Below are 21,731 nucleotides of genomic sequence, written 5' to 3' on the forward strand. Positions count from 1 at the left end.
GAGCCTGATTTCGACTATATCGACTACTTCCAGCACTTTATATGAAATATGTTATCTTTTCTTTAAAAATTTTGAAATATGCGGGAGGTACTAGATCTTTTGGATCAAAGCATTCCACTTCATTTAATGATGGTAAAAATATAAATTTATACAAAATCATAATCATATTTTGAAAGATATCTAAATCCATAATATTTTTTAATCATAATTACTCTGTCAGAAGATATGATCAATTTCATCCTCTAATTATTATCGATCTCTACCATCTTTTTAACAGATCTTGTGTGGATGGAAACATTGAGATGTACCAAGTCTTGAATGGAATCGTATGTTAATTTCGCTTTTTATGGATATTCAAAATTTTGAGCCTTTGTGGAGGAGATACCAGAAGTAGTGGACCGATACATACCATCTTCATAACAGATCTTTTGTTACTGGAAATAATGGGATGTGTGAAATATAAAGAGAACCTGATGCTCATTTTGAATTTTATAATCGTTTTGGTTATTCAAAACTTTGACCCTTTGTGGAGAAGGTACCAGAAGAAGGAGTCGACCGATATATTTCATTTTCACACCACACCTTGGGTCATCCAAAATATTGTGATGTGCGTAATCTGAAGACAATCGGACACTTGCATCACATTTTATTAAAGTTATTATTATACAATATTAACCCTTTGTGGGGGAGGTACTTGATGGAGTAGACCGATATTGTCCATTTTTGCACCTCACCTAGCACTGACGCAAATATTAGGATTTGAAAACTTGGAGCAAAATCGGAATATCGTTTCTCGTTCCGATCAAAAAAAAATATTTTTTGAAAATTTCGACCATTTGTGGGGGAAGTACCATTAAGAGAAAACCGATCAATTCCATCTTTACACCAGACCTTTGTTCAATAAAAATATTGGGATGTGTGAAATTTAAAGATAAGCGGACACTTACATAACATTTTATTAGAGTTGTAATTATTCAATATTTTAACCCTCTGTGGGGGAGGTAGTTGATGGAGTAGACCGATATTGTCCATTTTCGCACCTAATCTAGCACTGACACAAATATTAGGATTTGCAAAGATGGAGCGAAATAGGATTAACCTTTCTCTTTCTGTGCGGTAACATATTTTTTTCTTTTGCAAATTGCGAACTTTTGTTGCACCAGAAGGAGCGGGCCGCTATTGTCCATCTCCGAACAAGATCTAAGTTTGACAATAATATTACGATGTACCAAGTGTGGATCAAATCGGATACTCCCTTCGAAAGTTATTGTGCACACCAGCCTGACAGACAGAGGGACGGACATCGCTAGATCGATTCCAAATGTCCTAAAACGGACTTGGTCCAAAGATATTTAACGTCTAAAGCCGTTATTTCGATGAGGCACATCTTGGCCGTATCAAATGATATATACCATCATCAGCATAACAAGTAAAAAAGAAGCGAAGTTTGGTCGGGCCGAATTTTTAATACCCTCCACCAATTCGAAGGAAATTTAAAAATGTTAAAAAAAAATTCCGAAAAATACAACTTAAATGAAAACCGTTATATGTGGATTATACGAAGACGTGGACCTGCATACGAAATTTTTAGTCATAGGCTGTAGTGCCCATTACGAACTTCAAATACGAAATTTGTTACAATTCCGGTGAATAATGTCGCAAAAATAAGGAAAATACAGAGTATCGGGAGGTATCGTCATATGGGGGCTATAGAAAGACGTGGACCAGCATATGTAGTACCCATAACGAACTTCAAATACCAAATTTTAAACAATTCCGATAAATAATGTCTCTAAAATCGTTAAAATACCTAATATCTGGATGTACCGTTATATGGGGACTATACGAAGACGTGGACCTGCACAGACAATTTTCTGTCTTAGGTTGTAGTATCCATTAGGAGTACGAAATCTGAAACGATTCCGGAGAATAATGTTGCTGAAACCATCAAAATACCGAATATCGGGAGATACCGTTATATGGGGGCTATAGAAAGACGTGGACCTGCATATAAGAATTTTTGTCATAAGGTGTAGTACCCATAAAGATCTTCAAAAATACGAATTTTGAAATGATTCCGGTAAATACTGTCGCTAAAATCATGAAAATACCGAATATCGGTAGGTACCGTAATATGGAGGTATACGAAATCTTGAAACTGTATACAAAAATGTTTGTCATGGGCTGTAGTGTCCATTACGAACTTCAAATACCAAATTTGAAACAATTCCGGTGAAAAATATCGCTAAAATCATCAAAATACCGAATATCGGGGGGTACCGCTATATGGGTGCTACACGAAGAGGTGGACCTGCATACAAAATTTTTTGTCATAGTCTGCAGTACCCGTTACGTACTTTAAATATGAAATTTGAAATAATTCCGGTAAATACTTTAGCTAAAATCATGAAAATACCGAATATCGGGAGGTATCGTTATATGGGGGCTATACGAAAACGTGGACAGACATGGCCCATTTACGAACTTAACCTGCCTACTCGTGCATGTGTGCAAAATTTTAGTCTTCTAACTCAATTCGTTCGAAAGATTACAATAGACAGACGGACGGACAGACAGACGGACGGACATCGCTAGATCATCTTAGAATTTTACTCTGATCCAGAATATATATACTTTGTAGGGTCTGTTATGAATATTTCGAGGAGTTACAAACGGAATGACAAAGTTAGTATACCGTCCATAGAATGGTGGAGAATATAAACAGCAATGTGAGTCCACCTTGACTTATGATTTATAGTTAGGCCTTAGAAAAATATTCAACGTAGGTCAATTTTTTTGATAGCGTCATACATAACGATGCCTTATGATTTTAAGCTGTCCTCTGTAATTTTAAATTTCGGTTTTTTTTTGGGTAGATCAACTAATATCCAAAAATATGCAGTATAGATATAGCCCACATATAATGAAAATTCTACGATTTTGGGATTGGACAACCGATTTGGACAGTTGTTTCGTGTGGGAGGGTATAACAAGTATGATATAAACGCCGGGTTTTCTCTGAGCTCTTATTTTATTTTTTATAAATCATTGTTTTTAGAGAATATTTCTCCAAGAATCTTAGCTTTTGATTGGAACACATATTTTTATACCCTATATATATATATATATATACAATTTGATACGGTCAAAACGCGACTAGTCGAAATGACGGCTTTAAACCCTAGATCTCTTTGGACCAAATCCGTTTCAGAACATTTGGAGTAGATCTACCGATATCCGTCCGTCCGTCTGTCTGGCTGTTGCGCCCGATAACTCTCGAAGGGAGCATCCGATTTGGTCCAAACTGGGGACATTATAATATTTTTGTCTAACTTATATCGAGTTCGGAGATTGGCAATATAATAAGATATAATAATAAGAGTCCGATTGTCTTCACATTTCACACATCCCAATATTTATATTATCCCAAGGTCTGATGGGTAAAATCGGTCCACTCCTTCTTGTACCTCCCCCACAAAAGGTCGAAATTTTTAAAAATATATATATTTTTTTTCACAGAATGAGAAAGGATAATCCGATTTTGCTCCAACTATGCATATCCTAATATTTGCGTCAGTGCTAGATAAGGTTTGAAAGTGGAGAATATCGGTCCACTCCACAAAGTACCTCCCCCACAAATGGTCAAAATTTTTAATAATTAAAACTCTCATTAAATGTGATGTAAGAGTTGGATTGTCTTCATATTTCACACATCCCAATATTTATCTTAACCCAAGGTCTGGTGTTAAGATGGGTAAAATCGGTCCACTGTTTCTGGTACCTCCCCCACAAATGGTCGACATTTGCAAAAAATATATATATATTTTCTGCACAGAAAGGGAAGCAATAATCGTATTTTGCTTTAATTTTGCACATCCTACAACAGTTCTAGGTCTCGTTCCAAAATGGATAATTTTGGTCCACACCATCAAGTGCCTCTACTACAAAGGGCCAACATTTTGAATAATTATAATTCTTAAAAAATATGATGCAAGAGTCCGATTGTCTTCAAATTTCACACATCCTACTATTTTTATCAACCAAAGATCTGGTAGTAAGATAGAATATATCGGTCCACTCCTTCAGGTACCTTCCCTACAAACTCTCAAAATGTTGAATATCCATGAAGTTTATAAAAAGCGAGATCAACATCCGATTCCATTCCAGACATGGTACATCTAAAATATTTCCATCAACACAAGATCTGTTATAAAGAAGGTAGAGATCGGATCATTTCTTTTGCTACCTGCCCCACATAGGGTTCAAAATTTTGAAAAACATAACTCTCAAAGGATGCGAAATAAGCATCTAACTCTCTTCATATTTCACACATACAAACATTTTTGCTAACACAAGATCTGTTGTGAAGATGCTATATATCTACGAACCCCTTCTGGTACCTCACTCACAAAGGGACAAAATTTTCAATATATTTATCTGTCATAGATTTTGAAAATTCATAACAGAAGGCAAAATATTTTAAAATAATCGAACATTGGCTGAGGGTATACATCTGTCGGCAAACCCGACCGATACTTGTTTTTACTTGTTTAAGAAGTCCTTAAATTTAGAAGATTAAATTTCTTCCCTGATATTTCCTTATGTCCTGGATTTCAAAAATCACAGAGCAATCCCGTTTCTCTATATGCACATGTTAAGTACACTGATTTCCCTTATTTCATTAAATCATGTGAAATTAAATTAAACATTATTGCCTTTTTTTATTGAATAGTGCCACAAGAAACTTTGCTAACAATTTAATTTTATTACATCTTCTAACTTTTTCCATTAGTTTTTGGCATATACCTACCTACATATATTATTTTCTTATTTCAGATTAGATGGGAGGATTATATATGTATGTGTGTGTGAGTGAGTGTTTGAAACTTACCTTTGTGTAAACACCAGCGCTGCTTAATTCATTCTCGATAACCATCACAACAATTCCAAACATGCCCATGACTAGAGCGTAATCACTGATACGTTTTCGCTTTTCGAATAAAGCTTTACGTTTCCCAAGTCGATAACCGACATTGGGTTTGTGTTTAGCGGAGTTTGTTGAGGGCTTCCGGGATGTATTACCGCCAGTTAAAGCACGTTCCTCCATATACCTGCAAAACAAATCGTCGGTTCGTTGTCGGTTTGTTCATTCGCGCATAAAAACACATTTCCGTTTCCACATTAATGCGAACAGCCAGCATTCCACACGACCGCACACGCACACACACCATTTCGAATAGATGGTTAGAGATGTGTAGGGTAAAGATGAAACAGCCGCGAGAAAAGGAGAGAGGGAGAGAGAAAAAAAGAAACACATTTCATGTAATAAAATTTTAATTATTTTAATATTGCCTACATCCGCTAAATCGTATTAATGTGTAGTTGCAGCAGCAGCATTTGTCATTTTGCCATTTACTCCTTTGCAGATTGTTTTTTTTCTCCTACTCTAACCTGGCCTTAATTGTTTTACCTTGTTATGCTACGGCATTAAGGTTTTCTTTCCCTTTGATTAAGTTTCGTTTTGCTTAGGTTTTCACTTTTTTTTTTTGCTTTGATCATAAATTATTACTGCAGTTTTAAAAATTTTTGTAAAATAAACGAATTTCCACATCGCTGAAGACAATCAATTAAGAGAAAATAAAATATGTATTTGTCGGATACAGGAAAGGGATATAAGATTGGAAAAAGAGTATCATCAGATGCAGTCCCTTAAAAATTAATTTTCAACTTATCAGTTGGTAAATCTCTGTGTAAGGAAGTGTCAACCCTTGTTTAAATTAAGTTATAGCCTCCACATAATTGGCTTAAGGTAAGATGTGGAAAAGGATGGTGAACAAATGAGCTTTTAAAAATAGACAAAAAAAATATTTAAAGGAATTTGCCAAGGCGGATTGTAGGAGATATAAGAGAGTTAATAAAGGAAAATGTGAAACTAGACTGAGAAGAGTAATGGCAAATGGACTCTCAAATTGTACTCATGTAAAGAGCAAATACGAGTGTTTACTCTAAAATCTCCCATTATCTCATTAACTAGTAAAAAAAAACAGCCAAATTCGATCGGGCCAAACTTTTAGTACCCTCCAAAGTTTTGAAGCAACTGGAAAATTGTCAAAACAAAAACCAGTAAAGAAAGTCTTAAAGACGGGCGGGACCAACTTTTTGATACCCTACACCACGTTGCTAATTTAGTAGAGCTCCGCATAACAATTAAAAGAGAAAGGGAGAATTCAATCATACACGCTATGATTATTCAAGTTCAAAGGACTAAATATGCCGAAGCATTTGTATCTTTTAAATTCGGACTTGTATTGCCCATTTGGCGCAAAATTAATTTGAAATCAGATAAAGATATATATGGGAGCTATGTCCAAACCTGAACCGATCTCGATAAAATTTGGCAAAGATATTTCTAAGCTGTATTTGATATATTTCCCTGAATATCGTTGTTACGGAGTACATATTACGGTGGTGGGTAACAAATACCACAAATCGGATGAACAGTATATATGGGAGCTATAGCTATGTCTGAACCGATCTTCACCAAATTTGACATACTAGCTTCTAGACTCAATTCGGTTGTATGTCCGAAATTCCATCCAATTTGGGCAAATATTACACGTTTGGTGCACAATAAACCTAAATCGGATGGAATATGTGAGCTATATCCAATTCTGAACCGATCTCGGTAAAATTTAGCAAATGTATTTCTGAGCTGTATTTCATATATATTTCCCCAAATATTGTTGTTACAGAGTGCATATTACGGCTGCGGAGGGCAAAAATAACAAATCGGATGAACAATATATATGGGAGCTATAGCTATATCTGAACCGATTTCGATCAAATTTGGCATACTTATTTTCAGGCCTAATTTGGTTGTATGTGCGTAAAATTCCGATGTTTGGTGCACAATAAAAGGCAAATCGGACGAAGATATATATGGGAGCTATATCTAAATTTTTACCGATTATCTCCAATTTCAATAGGATTTGTCCTTGGGCCAAACAAATGTTGTTTGGAAAATTTCATCTCAATCGGATAATAAATGCGACCCGCATTTTATTCACAAGAATACATGGACAGACGGACGGACGGACGGACTGACATGCATAAATCAACTCAGAAAGTTATTCTATGGAGATCCTCAAAAGTAACTATGGGTCTATCTCGCTTCCTTCTCCATGTTACAAACAAATGCACAAAGACATAATACCCTTATCACTATGTGGTGTAGGGTATAAAAACCGTCGATAATACCGCTCAAAGGAAACCCGTTTTTAGGGGCTTTACGAAGACGTGGTCCTGTATAAGCAATTTTTATCATAGGCTGTAGTACCCATTACAAACTTTAAATACGATGAAACAATCCCGGAGAATACTGTCCCTTTAATCATCGAAATACCAAACATCGAGAGATATCGTTATATGAGGGCCATACAAAGACGTGGACCTGCCTACGCAATTTTTTTTTTCATATTTTTTTCATAGGCTGTGGTTACGACCTTTAAATACGAAGTTTGAAACAATTTCGGTAAAAATGTAGTTCAAATCATCAAAATTCCAAAAAATTGAGAGGGGTCCCGTTATATGGGTGCTATACGATATCGTGGACCTATATAAACAATTCTCTTCCAAGGGTAAAGTACTCGCAAGGGACCCCTTGTGTGGATTGTCAAACCATTTCATTGGAAAATGTGACTAAAATCATCAAAATACCGAATATTGGGGGGTACCGATATATGTTGGCTATACGAAGACGTGGACCAACTGGACTTAGTGGAGTAATGTCAAACGGACGCTGATCATTATAAAGATAATACGTAACTCTGCCGAATCTTATCATATTCTCCTAAAAAACCCTCACCCAAGAGCCATTTAAATACGGACAACAACGATGCGGAATGAAGATAATACTCGAACCAACAAATAGGTACTAACAATAAATATTTTCGAGACACGTGGTGGCCTTTTTTTCAAAAAACGATAAAAGAAACTTCCTTTAAACGGGATTGGGGTAAGTCAAAATGATTGCCATAAAATTCTACCATAGATTCCACAACATGTCTGGTATTTATAAATATAAAAAGCTCATATTAGGAATACAGTCATACTTTATAGATTTCCAGCAAAATTACCCTGCGAAACATTATTTTAGAAGGATGACATCAGGTGCAAATATTTTCTTCATCAAATTTCGCTATGAGCCATCAAAGGGGAAAAATGGAATGTGTATAATATGAAGAGAACTGGATGCTTATTTGGTATTTTATAATCGTTTTGTTATTCAAAATTATGACAACTTTGTGGGGGAGGTACCAGAAGGAGTGGACCCATATATACCATCTTCACCTCAGATTTTGTGTTGATAGAAGTTTGAAAGGAATATGCTACTCATTTCTTGTTGTATTAGCTTCATGTTTATTCAAAGTGTTGACAGGAAGAGTAGACCTATATTGCCCATTTTCGCACCTGAGCTAGGGCTGACAAAAAATTAGGATTTTGCACAAAATTGGATGATCCTGTCTTGTTCTATAAGTTAAATTATTTTGTTACGAAAATTGTGTGTAGCAGAAGTAGCGGATCGATGTAACCCATCTCCAAACTGGATCTAAGTTTAACAATAATGTTACGATGTACTAAGTTTAGACCAAATCAAGAGGGGCGGACAGCCCTAGATCGACTTCAAAGGTTGTTTTTAGGAAGTTGGTCCCAATGTCTAAAACCATTATTTAGATGAGGCACGTTTTGGCCGGAAATTTGGAGTCGATCTAGAGGCGACCGTTCATCTGTCTGTCTGGCTCGATGTCCCACGATGGATACACGATATAGGCATATCGGTCCACTTCCTCTGGTACCTCGCCTACAGAAAGTAATATACCACATAGAATATGAAATGAAAATACAATTTTGTTCAAACCGAAAAAAAAAATATTATTTGTATCAGTGCTAGGTCAGGTGCGAAAATGTCAAGTACATCCCCAAATACTCAATCAAAGGGAAACCAGTAAAGAAAGTCTTAAAGTCGGGCGGGGCCGACTTTATGATACCCTATAACAATTGAAAAATTTTATGGGAGAATTCTATCATACACGCTATGATTATAATTGTAATTTAAATATGCCGAAGCATTTGTATCTTTTAAATTCGGACTTGTAGTTCCCATTTGGCGCACAATTAATTTGAAATCGGATAAAAATATATATGGGAGCTATATCCAAATCGGAACCGATCTCGACAAAATTTAGCAAAGGTATTTCTGAGCTGTATTTGATATATTTCCCCAAATATTGATGTTACAGAGTGCATATTACGGCTGCGGAGGGCAAAAATAACAAATCGAATGAACAATATATAGGGGAGCTATAGCTATATCTGAACCGATTTCGATCAAATTTGGCATACTTATTTTCAGGTCCAATCTGATCGTACGTGCATAATTCCATACTATTCGGACTGATATTACACGTTTGGTGCACAATAAAAGGCAAATCGGACGAAGATGTATATGGAAGCTATACATAAATTTTGACCGATTATCTCCAAGTTCAATAATGTTCGTCCTCGAGCCAAACAAATGTTGTTTGGAAAATTTCAGCTGGATAGGGAAAAAAGGCAAACTGTACATTGTTTACAAAAATACATGTACATACAGACGGACGGACATGCATAAATCGACTCAGAATGTGATTCTATGCAGATCATCAAAAGGAGCTGTGGGTCTATATCGTTTCCTTTTGCCTGTTACAAACAAATGCACAAAGACATAATACCCTGACCACCTTGTGGTGTAGGGTATAAAAATGTTTACTTATAGAGGCAATGTTCTGTCACACCATGTAGAATCTGGTAAAAGATCATAATACAAAGCTTGAAGCAGTTTCGTAGTAAAATTTTCCTTGAATTATGAAAATACCAAATATTGGGATGTGCAGTTATATAAGGGTTATAGAAAAACGTGGACCCACATTATCACAGAAGGTAAAACCTATTACGACCTCTAAATACTGAATTTACAACAATTGTTTACTAAAAACTCTCGGTTTTTTAACTTTTTCCAGAGGTAGGTATTCATATCTTGATTCCGGCATTTTTTTTTTTTTTGGATGGACCCAGATTGCCATGTATTTGACCCGAAAGTCCGGGTCCAAAACCAGGATGACCAGGGCCAACTGAACCGATATTGACAATATAATTTGAAAGCTAATAAAAATACCAATCCACCAAGTGGTCACATAATGGGGTTATTTAAAACGGTTCGGGAGGTGTATCAAAATTTCTTTGTTTAATTTTTGAACCCGGATTTTTTTTAGAAGATTCCGCAAAATGCCAATTTGTAGTTGAGACTTTAACCTTTCGAAAATCCTATTAGATGTCTTGTTGTCGTTCTTGGATCCAGAGATATGGGTATCTGAACCAGGATGAGCTGATTACGTCTATATATATTTTATGGACTCCAATAATGGGGGGTTTATAAAAATAAGTCGGGTATAAAAAATTGATATTTATATATAGCTTACGAACGGTTTTAAATTTTGGTATTGTCATTAACTTTTAAATGATTCCCATATTGCTAATATTTAGTAGATCCGGATTTTGGACCGAGACTTTTGGTTCAAATATCGGATTGAATACCTAACTTTGAAAAAAATATATACATAATCGAGTTTTTACTAAACTAGAGTTATTCCCAATTTTGTTAGAAAATGTTTCTTTAATCGTCACAATATCGCAAATCGGGAGGTATGATTAAATAATACTTTACAAAAATGCTGTTCCAAAAATTTCTAATCATTCGAATTCCATAACCCGTTCGCCTCCCATTTTATTATGGCAAAATTTGAAAATTTTTTCATTTCAAAGATACAATCAATGACGACGACGACGTCATGATTATCCAAACACGCGAAACGGATTTGACAGGTTTCGTTAAATGTTTGCCACTTTTATTTCCATTTCATTGCGAACGGGCGTTTTGTTACGTTTTGTTATTTCGGTTGTAATCTTTATGGGATTTACGTCATTGAATTTGCTGCTAATAAACATGATTCCTTGTGTTGTGCTCTTTTGTTTGTTACTGGCGTGTTCCTAACCCATTCTTCATTTGTCCGTTGAGTCAGTCAGTCAGTCATTCGTTTCGAATTTGTTTCGATAGCGTTGGTGGTTTTGTTATTTTGAATATACTTTTGTGTGTGTTATTTGTTTGATGTTGGATATTTTTTGTGGCTTAGCGTTGTTCGCTACTGAGCTTATAATTTATGGCAAAAGTTTCCACATTGAGCAGGGATGGCATCCGAATTCGGTAGACATATTTTGTGTGGCCATAGAGCAATAAAAATCCGCTGGCAGATTAATACAAAAAAATGTTAATTCTTTTCGGTTGTCTAAATTGACATATCTTGGGATGTTCAATTCTGGCAAGGAAATGTGATGTGGTTTTAAAAACAGAAGAAAAAGAATGTTGTTTTTGCTTGGGCAATGTGTTCCAGGTTGGGCGCCATTCTAGAGATAACATCGATATGTGATTACGAAGTGTGGCAAAACGAGTTTGAAAGTATTAGTTGTTTTGCTGAAAGACATTTATTTTCGGTATAGGAATGTCTGGGATATTAGGTTAATACTCAACCAAACCACAATTATTTTTAAATTTTGTATTTCGAAAATTGTCCATGAAGTTTATTTGAAAATTACAATTTTAAAATTTAAACATTTAGGAGAGAGGAACAGACTTAGTCCATTTTCAAACATAGTATGTGTTAAATAACATATATTTTATATTTTGAACCTGCAACCAAACTGGGCATTCCATTATTCCACAGAATTTTTTTTCTGATTTTTTTTCAAAATTTTCGTAAAAAATTCATGTTTGAATTTATTTATTTTAAACTCTATCAAATGCGGGTCTATTGGTGATATTTAAAATATATTTTTAGAAACAGTGTTAAGAATGATTTTGAAGTGAATTTTAGGGTTTTTTATTGTTATACCGTCGGAGCTAAATTCGGAGTCGAACAATTTAGAACAATTAGTTGGAGTCAAACAATTTTGCTGGAGTCAGAGTCTGTGTGGAGAAAAATAACTCGACTTGATTCTGGAGCTGGATTCGGAACCTATAAGACCAAGTCAAACAATTTTGCTGGTGCCCAAGTCAGAGTCTGATTGGAGAAAAATAACACGAATCGAACTCCGAGCAATAGTACTTTTTCCTCAGAATTTCCACTGGATTTCACATGACTATTTAAAATTGCCTCGCTCAGCGACAGAGGTGCCAGAAGAATGGACCAACATTTTCTACTGGAACAATTTTCGGTATTTTGGGGCTATTCGGCGACCTGGACCTGCATAAAACATTTTCTGTCATAGATTGAAGTACCTATAAAAATTTTCAGATACAAAATTTCAAACAATTCCTGTGAATAATGTCACTAAAATAATTAAAATACCAGATATAGGGTGATATCGTTATATGGAGGCTATACAAAGACGTGGACCTGCATAGCCAATTTTCTGTCACAAACTGTAGTACCCATTACGAAATCTTATTACGAAATTTTAAACGATTCCAGTGAATAATGTCACTAAAATCATCGAAATACGTGGTCCATTTTCAGACAGACAAAACACACACTTGAGTAAAATTTTATCAACTTACTTCAATGAGTTCGGAAGCTAGAGTGATTTCCACAGACGGACAGACAGACGGACTGTCATCGTTAAATTGACATAGAATTTTATGCTGATCAATAATATATACGGGGTGAGATGAAAAAACTGCAACCAATTTCAGACTGCTGTCATTTCTAAGCCACTCGTCCGACAGCTGTTAAAATTATTCCAGTAACAGCTCATTATATTCTTTACAAGCGTAGAAAAGCATTTTGGTGAGAATTTTCCGAGAAAAGTTTTTCTCTATATTTGGCTGGAAAACCACAAGTGGCTATGGTTAGAGCACTCCAGCATTTAAATGTGAATAAATCTTTTGTGTCTCGCAAGACCATAAACCGTTACCGTGGTACTGGTAGCGTAGCCGCATCCGAAAGAAAATAGACTCAAAAGAGCTAAAGAGTTGTTTGGCTTGGCCGAAAGTTGTGAACTGCCGAATTTGGTTTTCTCCGATGAGAAAACATTCGTTGTCCAGCAATTTGTAAACAAACAAGATGATCGTGTTTACTTGACAAAGAAGTCAGCAGAAAATGTGCACCTTCGGTTGCCACCAGTACTCAAGCGCCGGCCAAGATGATGGTGTGAGCCGCCATAACAGCCGATAGTTGCTCTGCGCTCGTTTGAATCGACCGTGGCATTCTGGAGGGTGTAATAAAGCCTTGGGCACGCAGACCTTGGACATTCCAACAGGGCTCAGCAACATCGCACTCAGCACGCGCCACCCAAGAATGGTTACAAAATGAGGTTCCTCGCTTCATTTCCAGCGAACAATGGCCACCAACATCTCCGGATACCAATCCGTTTGACTATTGTGTCTGGAGTATTTTGGAAAGCTAGGTTGGCACTAAAATATACCAAAGTGTCGATCACCTCAAGCAAGCGCTTCGCCGGGAATGGGCCAAAATATCGCAGAGCAACATTCGGGCTGTGTGTGACGGTTTCATTGGCCGTTAGAAGGCCATAATTTGTACCAAAGGTGACCAATTCGAACAAATCTAAACTTATTCTAAAATTTGATGGTATTTCCGACATTTTTTGATTTCATTAAAAAAAATTAAAAATATGGCGTTGAACTTTGTTCCAGTTTTTTATCTCACCCTGTGAATTTTCTTGTAAATTTGCTCATACCAGTATTTTTACCAGTATTAGCCTAAATATGAAAATGGAATCCTTCTATCGACTATATTTGGCAACTTACGCACATTTTAACAGTTTCTAACAATTGTCACAAATCTTATATAAAGTGAAGGACGTAACCAACATAGTCCGAACATGGCACATCACAATATTTCTATCATATTTATTTATGTCCTATACGATATGGACAATATTGGCTCATTCTTTTGGAACCTTCTCCACAGAGGGTCAAAAATTTTAATAATCATAACAGAAGTCAGAGTATATTTAAAAAATCGAACATTGGCGGAGGGTGGACTTCTGTCCGCAAAATCGACTGCTGCTTTTTAACTTGTTATATCCTCTACCATAGTATGGAGGGTATATTAAGTTTCCGAACGAAATGAAGTAAGCTGATAAAAATTTGCTCAAATGTGTATTATGTCTGCAGGACTTTTGTTATTGAAAATGGGCTATGTTGGTCCACATCTTCGTATAGCCCCCATATAACGGTACCTCCCAATATTCGGTATTTTGATGATTTTAGCGACATTAGTCACCGGAATTGTTTCAAATTTGGTATTTGAAGTTCGAAATAAATACTACTGCCTAAGAAAGAAAATTGTCTGTGCAGGTCCACGTCTTCGTATAGCCCCCTACAACGATACCTCCCAATATTCGGTATTTTGATGATTTTAGCGTCATTATTCACCAAAATTGTTTCAAATTTGGTATTTGAAACTCGCAATGGTTACTACATCCTAAGACAGAAAATTCTCTGTGCAGGTCCACGTCTTCGTATAGCCCCCATATAACGGTAACTTCCTACATTCGGTATTTTGATCATTTTAGCGTCATTATTCACCGGAATTGTTTCAAATTACATATTTAGAGTTCGTAATGGGAACTACAGTCTGTGAGACAAAATTGTCGGTGCATGTCCAGGTGTTCGTATATGCCCCATACATCAGTACCTCCCTATATTCGGTATTTTGACGATTTTACGTACAATATCCACCGAAATTGTTTGAGATGTCGTATTTGAAGTTCGTAATGGATGCTACAGCCTGTATCAGAAAATTGTCTATGCTGGTCCAGGTTTTCGCACAGCTCCGATATAACGGTACCTCCCTACATACGATATTTTGATGATTTTATATTTTATATATATATATATTATACACCGTTCATTTCAAGTTTCGAATTTGATTATGGTAATGGCCTATGACAAACAATGCCTATGTAAATCCACATCGTATAATATAACGGCTATATTCGATATTTTCAAAATTTTAACAAAATTTTTTAAAGATTTTATTTTTTGAAAATTTTCAAACGGTGGAGGGTATTCAAAGTTCGGCCCGGCCGAACTTACTGCTTTTTAACTTGTTAAATATATTTTCGTCACATAACAAAGAATATACACCTTCTTGACTTAAATTGCCATGTATCCACTTTACAGAATAGACATTGAGCGAGGGTTTTGGTCTAGACGATCTTTTACAGGTCTCCTATAAATATAATATCATCGCCAATGCTTATAGAGATCTTCTATTATAAAAAAGTAATAAACTCTTCATTTTTTGTTACAAATAGAAAAAAACCTTCAAAAGCACTCATGTTAAACGTATATGATTCGCAGGTTTGACTTCCTGCAGGTCATTAATAGGTGGAAATCTATCTATAGGTTTGGAAAATAGATAAACCCATTTTTATGTCCATCTTTAATTCTTTTATACAATCCATTACTCCCACATTCATCACTTATCGCTCCTAAGAAATATTTCCAACAAACACATAACTAGTTATTTGTGGCAAAATTTTCTTTTTCCTTCCTCTTCTCAAATTCCACACCATTATTTTCCCTTCACAAAATTTATAACAATCAGGCAAAATTTATGTTATGGTCCGCGAAGTTGGCTAACGAACTTTACTGGCGAGTACTGCTGCTGCTGGTGGTGGTGCTGGTATTGGTAGTAGTTACAGTTAGTTGGCCCAAAGTATCCATGCTAAACTTTTTTTTGTTTTTGTGGGTGCTGCGTAAATGACATCAACAGAGAACTTTGACAAGCAGCTTGTTGACTTGTTTAAAATCTACTTTATGATTTTTTTTCTACTTTTCATACGTTGCACTAGCACTACAGCAGCAACGAGTTATGGTATAAGTTCTCAAGCTACAGTTACATGGCTACAACGTATGGCAAATGCACTGCACCACAGATGGCTGAAGGAAAATTGTTACAGTAAATGAAGGGGAAAACAATGCGAAATGCAACTTGAAACTTAGAATGAGTTTTTGTTTTTGTAATTTTACACACATGAACTATGACTGCAGAGAACAGGCGAAGCTGAAAGTTATATACGAGATAGCGCAGTTGATTACTTTACAGTGGAAATAGATGGAGGAGAAGAGGAATTATTACAAGATTTTGGTTTTGTAATGGTTAATATTACAGAAAAAAAATATTACGAATGTTGTTTGTATAGTGGAATTGAAGGCTATATACTTAACTAAAAAACTGCGATTATTTTCTATGGGACTTCGTTGAAAGAGGACTAGGAATTAAAAATTTTTTTATGAGCCACTTTTCTATGGAGACGCTCAGAACGTCTTCTGTAGATACAATGCTTATATAGATTTCATGTATAGAAAGACCCTTCAAGAAGTATACCTTCTTAAGGTCTTCCATGTAAGGAAAGTCATCGAAAAAGATCCGGTGGACACGCAGCACGTCATCAACATAAACATATTGACCGCCACACCCGATCTTCTGTAGAAGGAGACAATCTTTTTGACATCTGTAAGTGTAGAAGACATGTGTAACGACATTTTGAACGTCTACATTGCAAAGTAACCTCAATATAACCGGCAAGTTCCTCTCCCCACTTTTCAATTTTTTTGGAAATAAGAATACAAGAGTTATTTTTTTCAAAAACCCAGAAGAGAGTCTTTTTGGTCCTTTTTTGAAAATATGGTTAACAACTCTCTTAAACGGAATCGTAGGTAATCTAAATATTTTGCAAAATTATTTGTGATAAAATTCTTCTATAGGTCCTAAAATAAAGGAGGAATGAGACTGAATGACTGATTTAATGATTCATCAACGCCCAGACGGAACGGTTGAAGCAAGTTCGGAATGAATACTTTGTATTAAATCAGCTAGAGTTGGGATGAGAGTCGCTGTCGACGCCAAGCATGAATGCACAAAAGGGTTTTTGGAAATTCGTACTAAAAACGTACGAAAAGTACTAGAAAAAATGAAACAAAACAAACGGAATGAGGCAGAATTTTGAAATTAGGAATTAGTCACTTAAGAATGGAAAGTAGGCATGAGAGTCATGGTCCAGGAAAATCTACCAAAGAGTTTTTGAAAATTCGAAATGTAAGGTTTCGAAATGTTTTAAACTGCTACTAAACTTCTAAAATAGTACTATTTGGTATTATGTGAAGGGGTGGAGCTAAAAACAGTTTGGTTTATCGAATGAAACTGGAATTTGAAATTTTGTATTGGGGTTCCTGCTGGTGGCATTTTTGTGATAAAGAGGTGGTTTAGGAACTGTATACCACAAGTGCACAAAAAGTACTAGATTTGGTACAATTTGGTATTAGTTGAACATATATATATAGGGCTTCAAATCTGAAATTTAGTACTTAGGTCGTAGTTCAACGCACGAAAAGTACTGAATTTGACTATATGTGGTATTGGGCTAAGGAATGGAGCTGGAATACCTAAATTTGATATATATATTGGAGTTGGTCTCTGTTGGCATTTGATATTAGAATTTGGATGTGGTTTTGGGGTTTTCTGCTATAGTTGTTCGAAGAATACTAAATGGTACTAAATTTGGTATTGCGTGAATGGATATACCTGAAACCATGAAATTTTAAACTGCAAAAGCTGGTTTTGGAAGTACGTGGTATATTTGTACGAAAAACACTAAATAGTTTGGAATTAGATGCGGAAATAGGACGGGAATCCTCAATTTTGATACTGAGGCCTCTGTTGGTATCTGGAATTGAGATATTTAGGTGGTTTTGGAAATGTGTACAATTATTGTATGAAAAGTACTGCTTGATACTAATTTTTATCACTTTTGGTGTCTGTGCGTACTAAATGTTACTAAATTTGGTATTGAGTGAAGGAATAAAGTTGAAATCCCGAAATTTAATATAGATTCCACTGTTGATTTCAGAGGTTGAGATATGGGGAGTAATTTGAAAATGTGTAATATAATTGTTCGAAAAGTACTAAGTGGTACTAAATTTGGGTATTGTACGAAGGAATGTAGCTGTAATCCCAAAATTTTGATCTGGAGAGGGTTTTGCAAATGTGTAGTATAATTCTTAGAAAAGTACTAAAAGATACTAAAATTAGATCACTGCTGGTGTCTAGGATTAAGATATATAGATTGCTTTGGATAAGCGTACTAAATGCTACTAAATTTGATAATGCGTGAAGGGATAGAACTGAAATTCTAAAATTTGAGATTGAGGTAACTGTTGGCTTTTAGGATTTATATATGGAAACGTTGAAATAGTGGGGGACAGAAAATTTGGATGTTAGTCCATTACGCAATGGTTCTATTAATATTCTCCTCGGCAAACTTCAAAACAAAAGATTTTGAAGACTTTTTGGATTAAAAGTTAATCATTTTTTTTATTATTCTTTCCAAAAAGGAAAAACTTGAATAATATAGCAAACCTTGAAAGTCTGAAAACTGAGTACGATGTATAAAGTTTTTAATAAAAATTGTTGTAAAACTGATCCAATTGTGTACTTTGAATACTAACAAGTTAAAAAGCAATAAGTTCGGCCGGGCCGAACTTTGAATACCCTCCACAATTTGGAACGAATTTGGAAATAAAATCCTTAAAAAATTCTGTTAAAATTTTAAAAATACCAAATATAGCCGTTATATTGGTGTCTATACGACGTGGACCTACATAGGCATTGTTTGTCAAAAGTTATTACCATATTCAAATTCGAAACTTGAAGTAAACAGTGAATAATGTAGCTAAAATCATCAAAATATCGTATATAAGGGGGTACAGTTATATCGGAGCTGTGCGAAGACCTGGACCAGCATAGACAATTTTTTGTCATAGGCTGTAGCATCCATTACGAACTTCAAATACGACATCTCAAACAATTTCGGTGGGTATTGTATCTTAACTCGTCAAAATATCGAATATAGGGAGGTACTGATATATGGGGCCTATACGGAGACCTGGACCTGTATAGACAATTTTCTGTCACATACTGTAGTTCCCATTACGAACCATAAATATGTAATTTGAAACAATTCCGGTGAATAACGACCCTAAAATGATCAAAATACCGAATATAGGGAGGTACCGTTATATGGGGGCTATATGAAGACGTGGACCTGCACAGATAATTTTCTGTCTTAGGTTGTAGTATCCATTTCGAACTTCAAATACCAAATTTGAAACAATTCCGGTGGATTTTGTTGCTAAAATTATCAAAATACCGAATATCGAGAGGTACCGTTATGTGGGGGCTATACGAAAATGTGGTCCTACCATTTACGAACTTAACCTGCTTACTGGAAGAATACACATGTGTGCAAAATGTTAGCCTTCTATCTCAATTCGATCGAAAGATAGCGTGATTACAACAGTGAGACGGACGGACATCGCTAAATCGTCTTAGAATTTTACGCTGATCAAGAATATATATATACTTTGTTGGGTCTGACGTTAGTATATCGAGGACTTACAAACGGAATGACAAAGTTAATATACACTCCATAGTATGGTGGAGGGTATAGAAAAACATTTTATGGATATAGGCTCACTTTATAGAATGTGTATAAAATTTCATTTTAGGCAAAATGTGCCAAAAGATGAAATATTCTACACAAAATTTTACTGCAAATCTCAGAATAAACCATATATCTAGGTACAATAGTTTTAAAGAAAATTATATTCCAAATATGTGTACCACAAGTGGAAAATATGTATTTCTTATTTTTTTGCTATTATTTTGTCACCTTTCCAATCCGAATCAAATATTTTCCTTTTTACTTTATTTTTTCGGGAAAAATGTCAAAAGAAGAATTATTCTATATCGAATTTCATTGTGAGTCTCTGAACAAAATAAATATTTCTATTTAATATGTATCATGAAAAAAATAAAATACGGCGCAACATATCGCATAGTAGAGTATGTGTGATAGTGTATCTCTGGCTTTTCTGCAAACTTCAAATCATTAAGTTAATTTCGCAAGAGGAATAAACTAAAATACAAAACTATACACATATGGTCTTCGCCTTTAAAAGGCAAAACTCACAAAAAAAGGAAGAAAGTCTTAAAGTCGGCCCCGCCCATTTGGTGCACAATTAATTTGAAATCGGATAAATATATGGGAGCTATATACAAATCTGAACAGATCTCGATAAATTTTGGCAAAGATATTTCAGAGCTGCATTTGATATATTTCCCTGAATATCGTTGTTACGGAGTGCATATTACCGTTGTGGGTAACAAATATAACAAATCGGATGAACAATATATATGGGAGCTATAGCTATATCTGAACCGATCTTCACCAAATTTGTCATACTAGCTTCTAGACTCAATTCGGTTGTAAGTGCCAAATTCCATCCCATTTGGACAAATATTAGACGTTTGGTGCACAATAAAAGGTAAATCGGACGAAGTTATATATGGGAGCTATATCCAAATCTGAACTGATCTCGATAAAATTTAGCAAATGTATTTCTGAGCTGTATTTGCTATATTTCCCCAAATATTGTTGTTACAGAGTGCATATTACGGCTGCGTAGGACAAAATTAACAAATCGGATGAACAATATATGTGGGAGCTATAGCTATATCTGAACCGATTTCCATCAAATTTGGCATGCTTATTTTTAGGCCTAATTTGGTTGCATGTGCAAAATTCCATACTATTCGGGCTGATATTAGACGTTTGGTGCACAATAAAAGCAAATCGGACGAATATATATATGGGAGCTATATCTAAATTTTGACCGATTATCTCCAATTTCAATAGGGTTCGTTATTGGTCCAAACAAATGATTTGTTCAAATTTTCATCTGGATCGGGTAATAAATGCGATCTGTACTTTGTTTACAAAAATACATGGACAGACGGACGGACATGCATAAATCGACTCAGAAAGTGATTCTATGCAGATCATCAAAATTAACTATGGGCCTATCTCGTTTTCTTTCGCCCGTTACAAACAGATGCACAAAGACATAATACCCTGACCACTTTGTGGTGTAGGGTATAAAAAATAATTTAGCACTTTTTTCAGTTAGTCTGGCTTTACGTATCTCGTTCGAAGATCAAAACCCCAAAGTAGTTTCGAGCGCTTTTAAAACAAACGTTGTTAAGGCCTTTATATTTTTTTGACTATATACAAATGTACTCCTAAAATATGAGAGAGACAGACATAGCTAATTCGAAATGAAATATACATGTGGGGTCTAAAACCTTTTTTTTGAGGAGTTACAGACGAATGACAAAATTCATATATTCCCCATAGTATGGTAATATTTATATGATTCAATATTTTCCTAGAAACGTGTATTTCATTCTCCAGAAATACGTTTTTAAAAATGTCCACATTTTGAAATATTTTATACCACTGTATTCCAATAGCGCAACTATGAATCTCGCTTGAATAACTTTGATGACGACATTGTTGATGATGAAAAAATTATCAGGATTTGGCGTTGCGGTACTTCCGTACATAAATTGTCTGTGTGTGTCGTTGTCGCTGTCGGTGTTGGTGTTGGTGTTGCTGTTATTTTGTTGCTGATATTGTTGAATACCATTACGCGTGTTCACTTGAACCAAACGATATCAGAATTGCAGTTTCAAATACATTCTAAATCACCTAGTGCCTTACGGCGATGCTGTAGAATATTTTAGCCACACATCATTGCACACACACACACG

At 35.3% G+C, this 21,731-nt stretch overlaps 1 protein-coding gene across 18 annotated transcripts in view; it reads right to left on the reverse strand.

Annotated features, from left to right (window-relative positions):
- The window catches only part of LOC101899720 (small conductance calcium-activated potassium channel protein), a 725,164-nt gene that overhangs the window by 198,925 nt on the left and 504,508 nt on the right, over positions 1-21,731 (reverse strand). For all 18 annotated transcript variants that reach the window (XM_059119190.1, XM_059119189.1, XM_059119188.1 and 15 more), the window contains one exon: positions 4,892-5,111. In XM_059119190.1, the coding sequence (XP_058975173.1) occupies positions 4,892-5,111 (220 nt within the window). The remainder of the gene's footprint in view (positions 1-4,891; positions 5,112-21,731) is intronic.

This window comes from Musca domestica, unplaced genomic scaffold (assembly GCF_030504385.1).
Source record: "Musca domestica strain aabys unplaced genomic scaffold, Musca_domestica.polishedcontigs.V.1.1 14, whole genome shotgun sequence".
Taxonomy (NCBI): Eukaryota; Metazoa; Arthropoda; class Insecta; order Diptera; family Muscidae; genus Musca; species Musca domestica.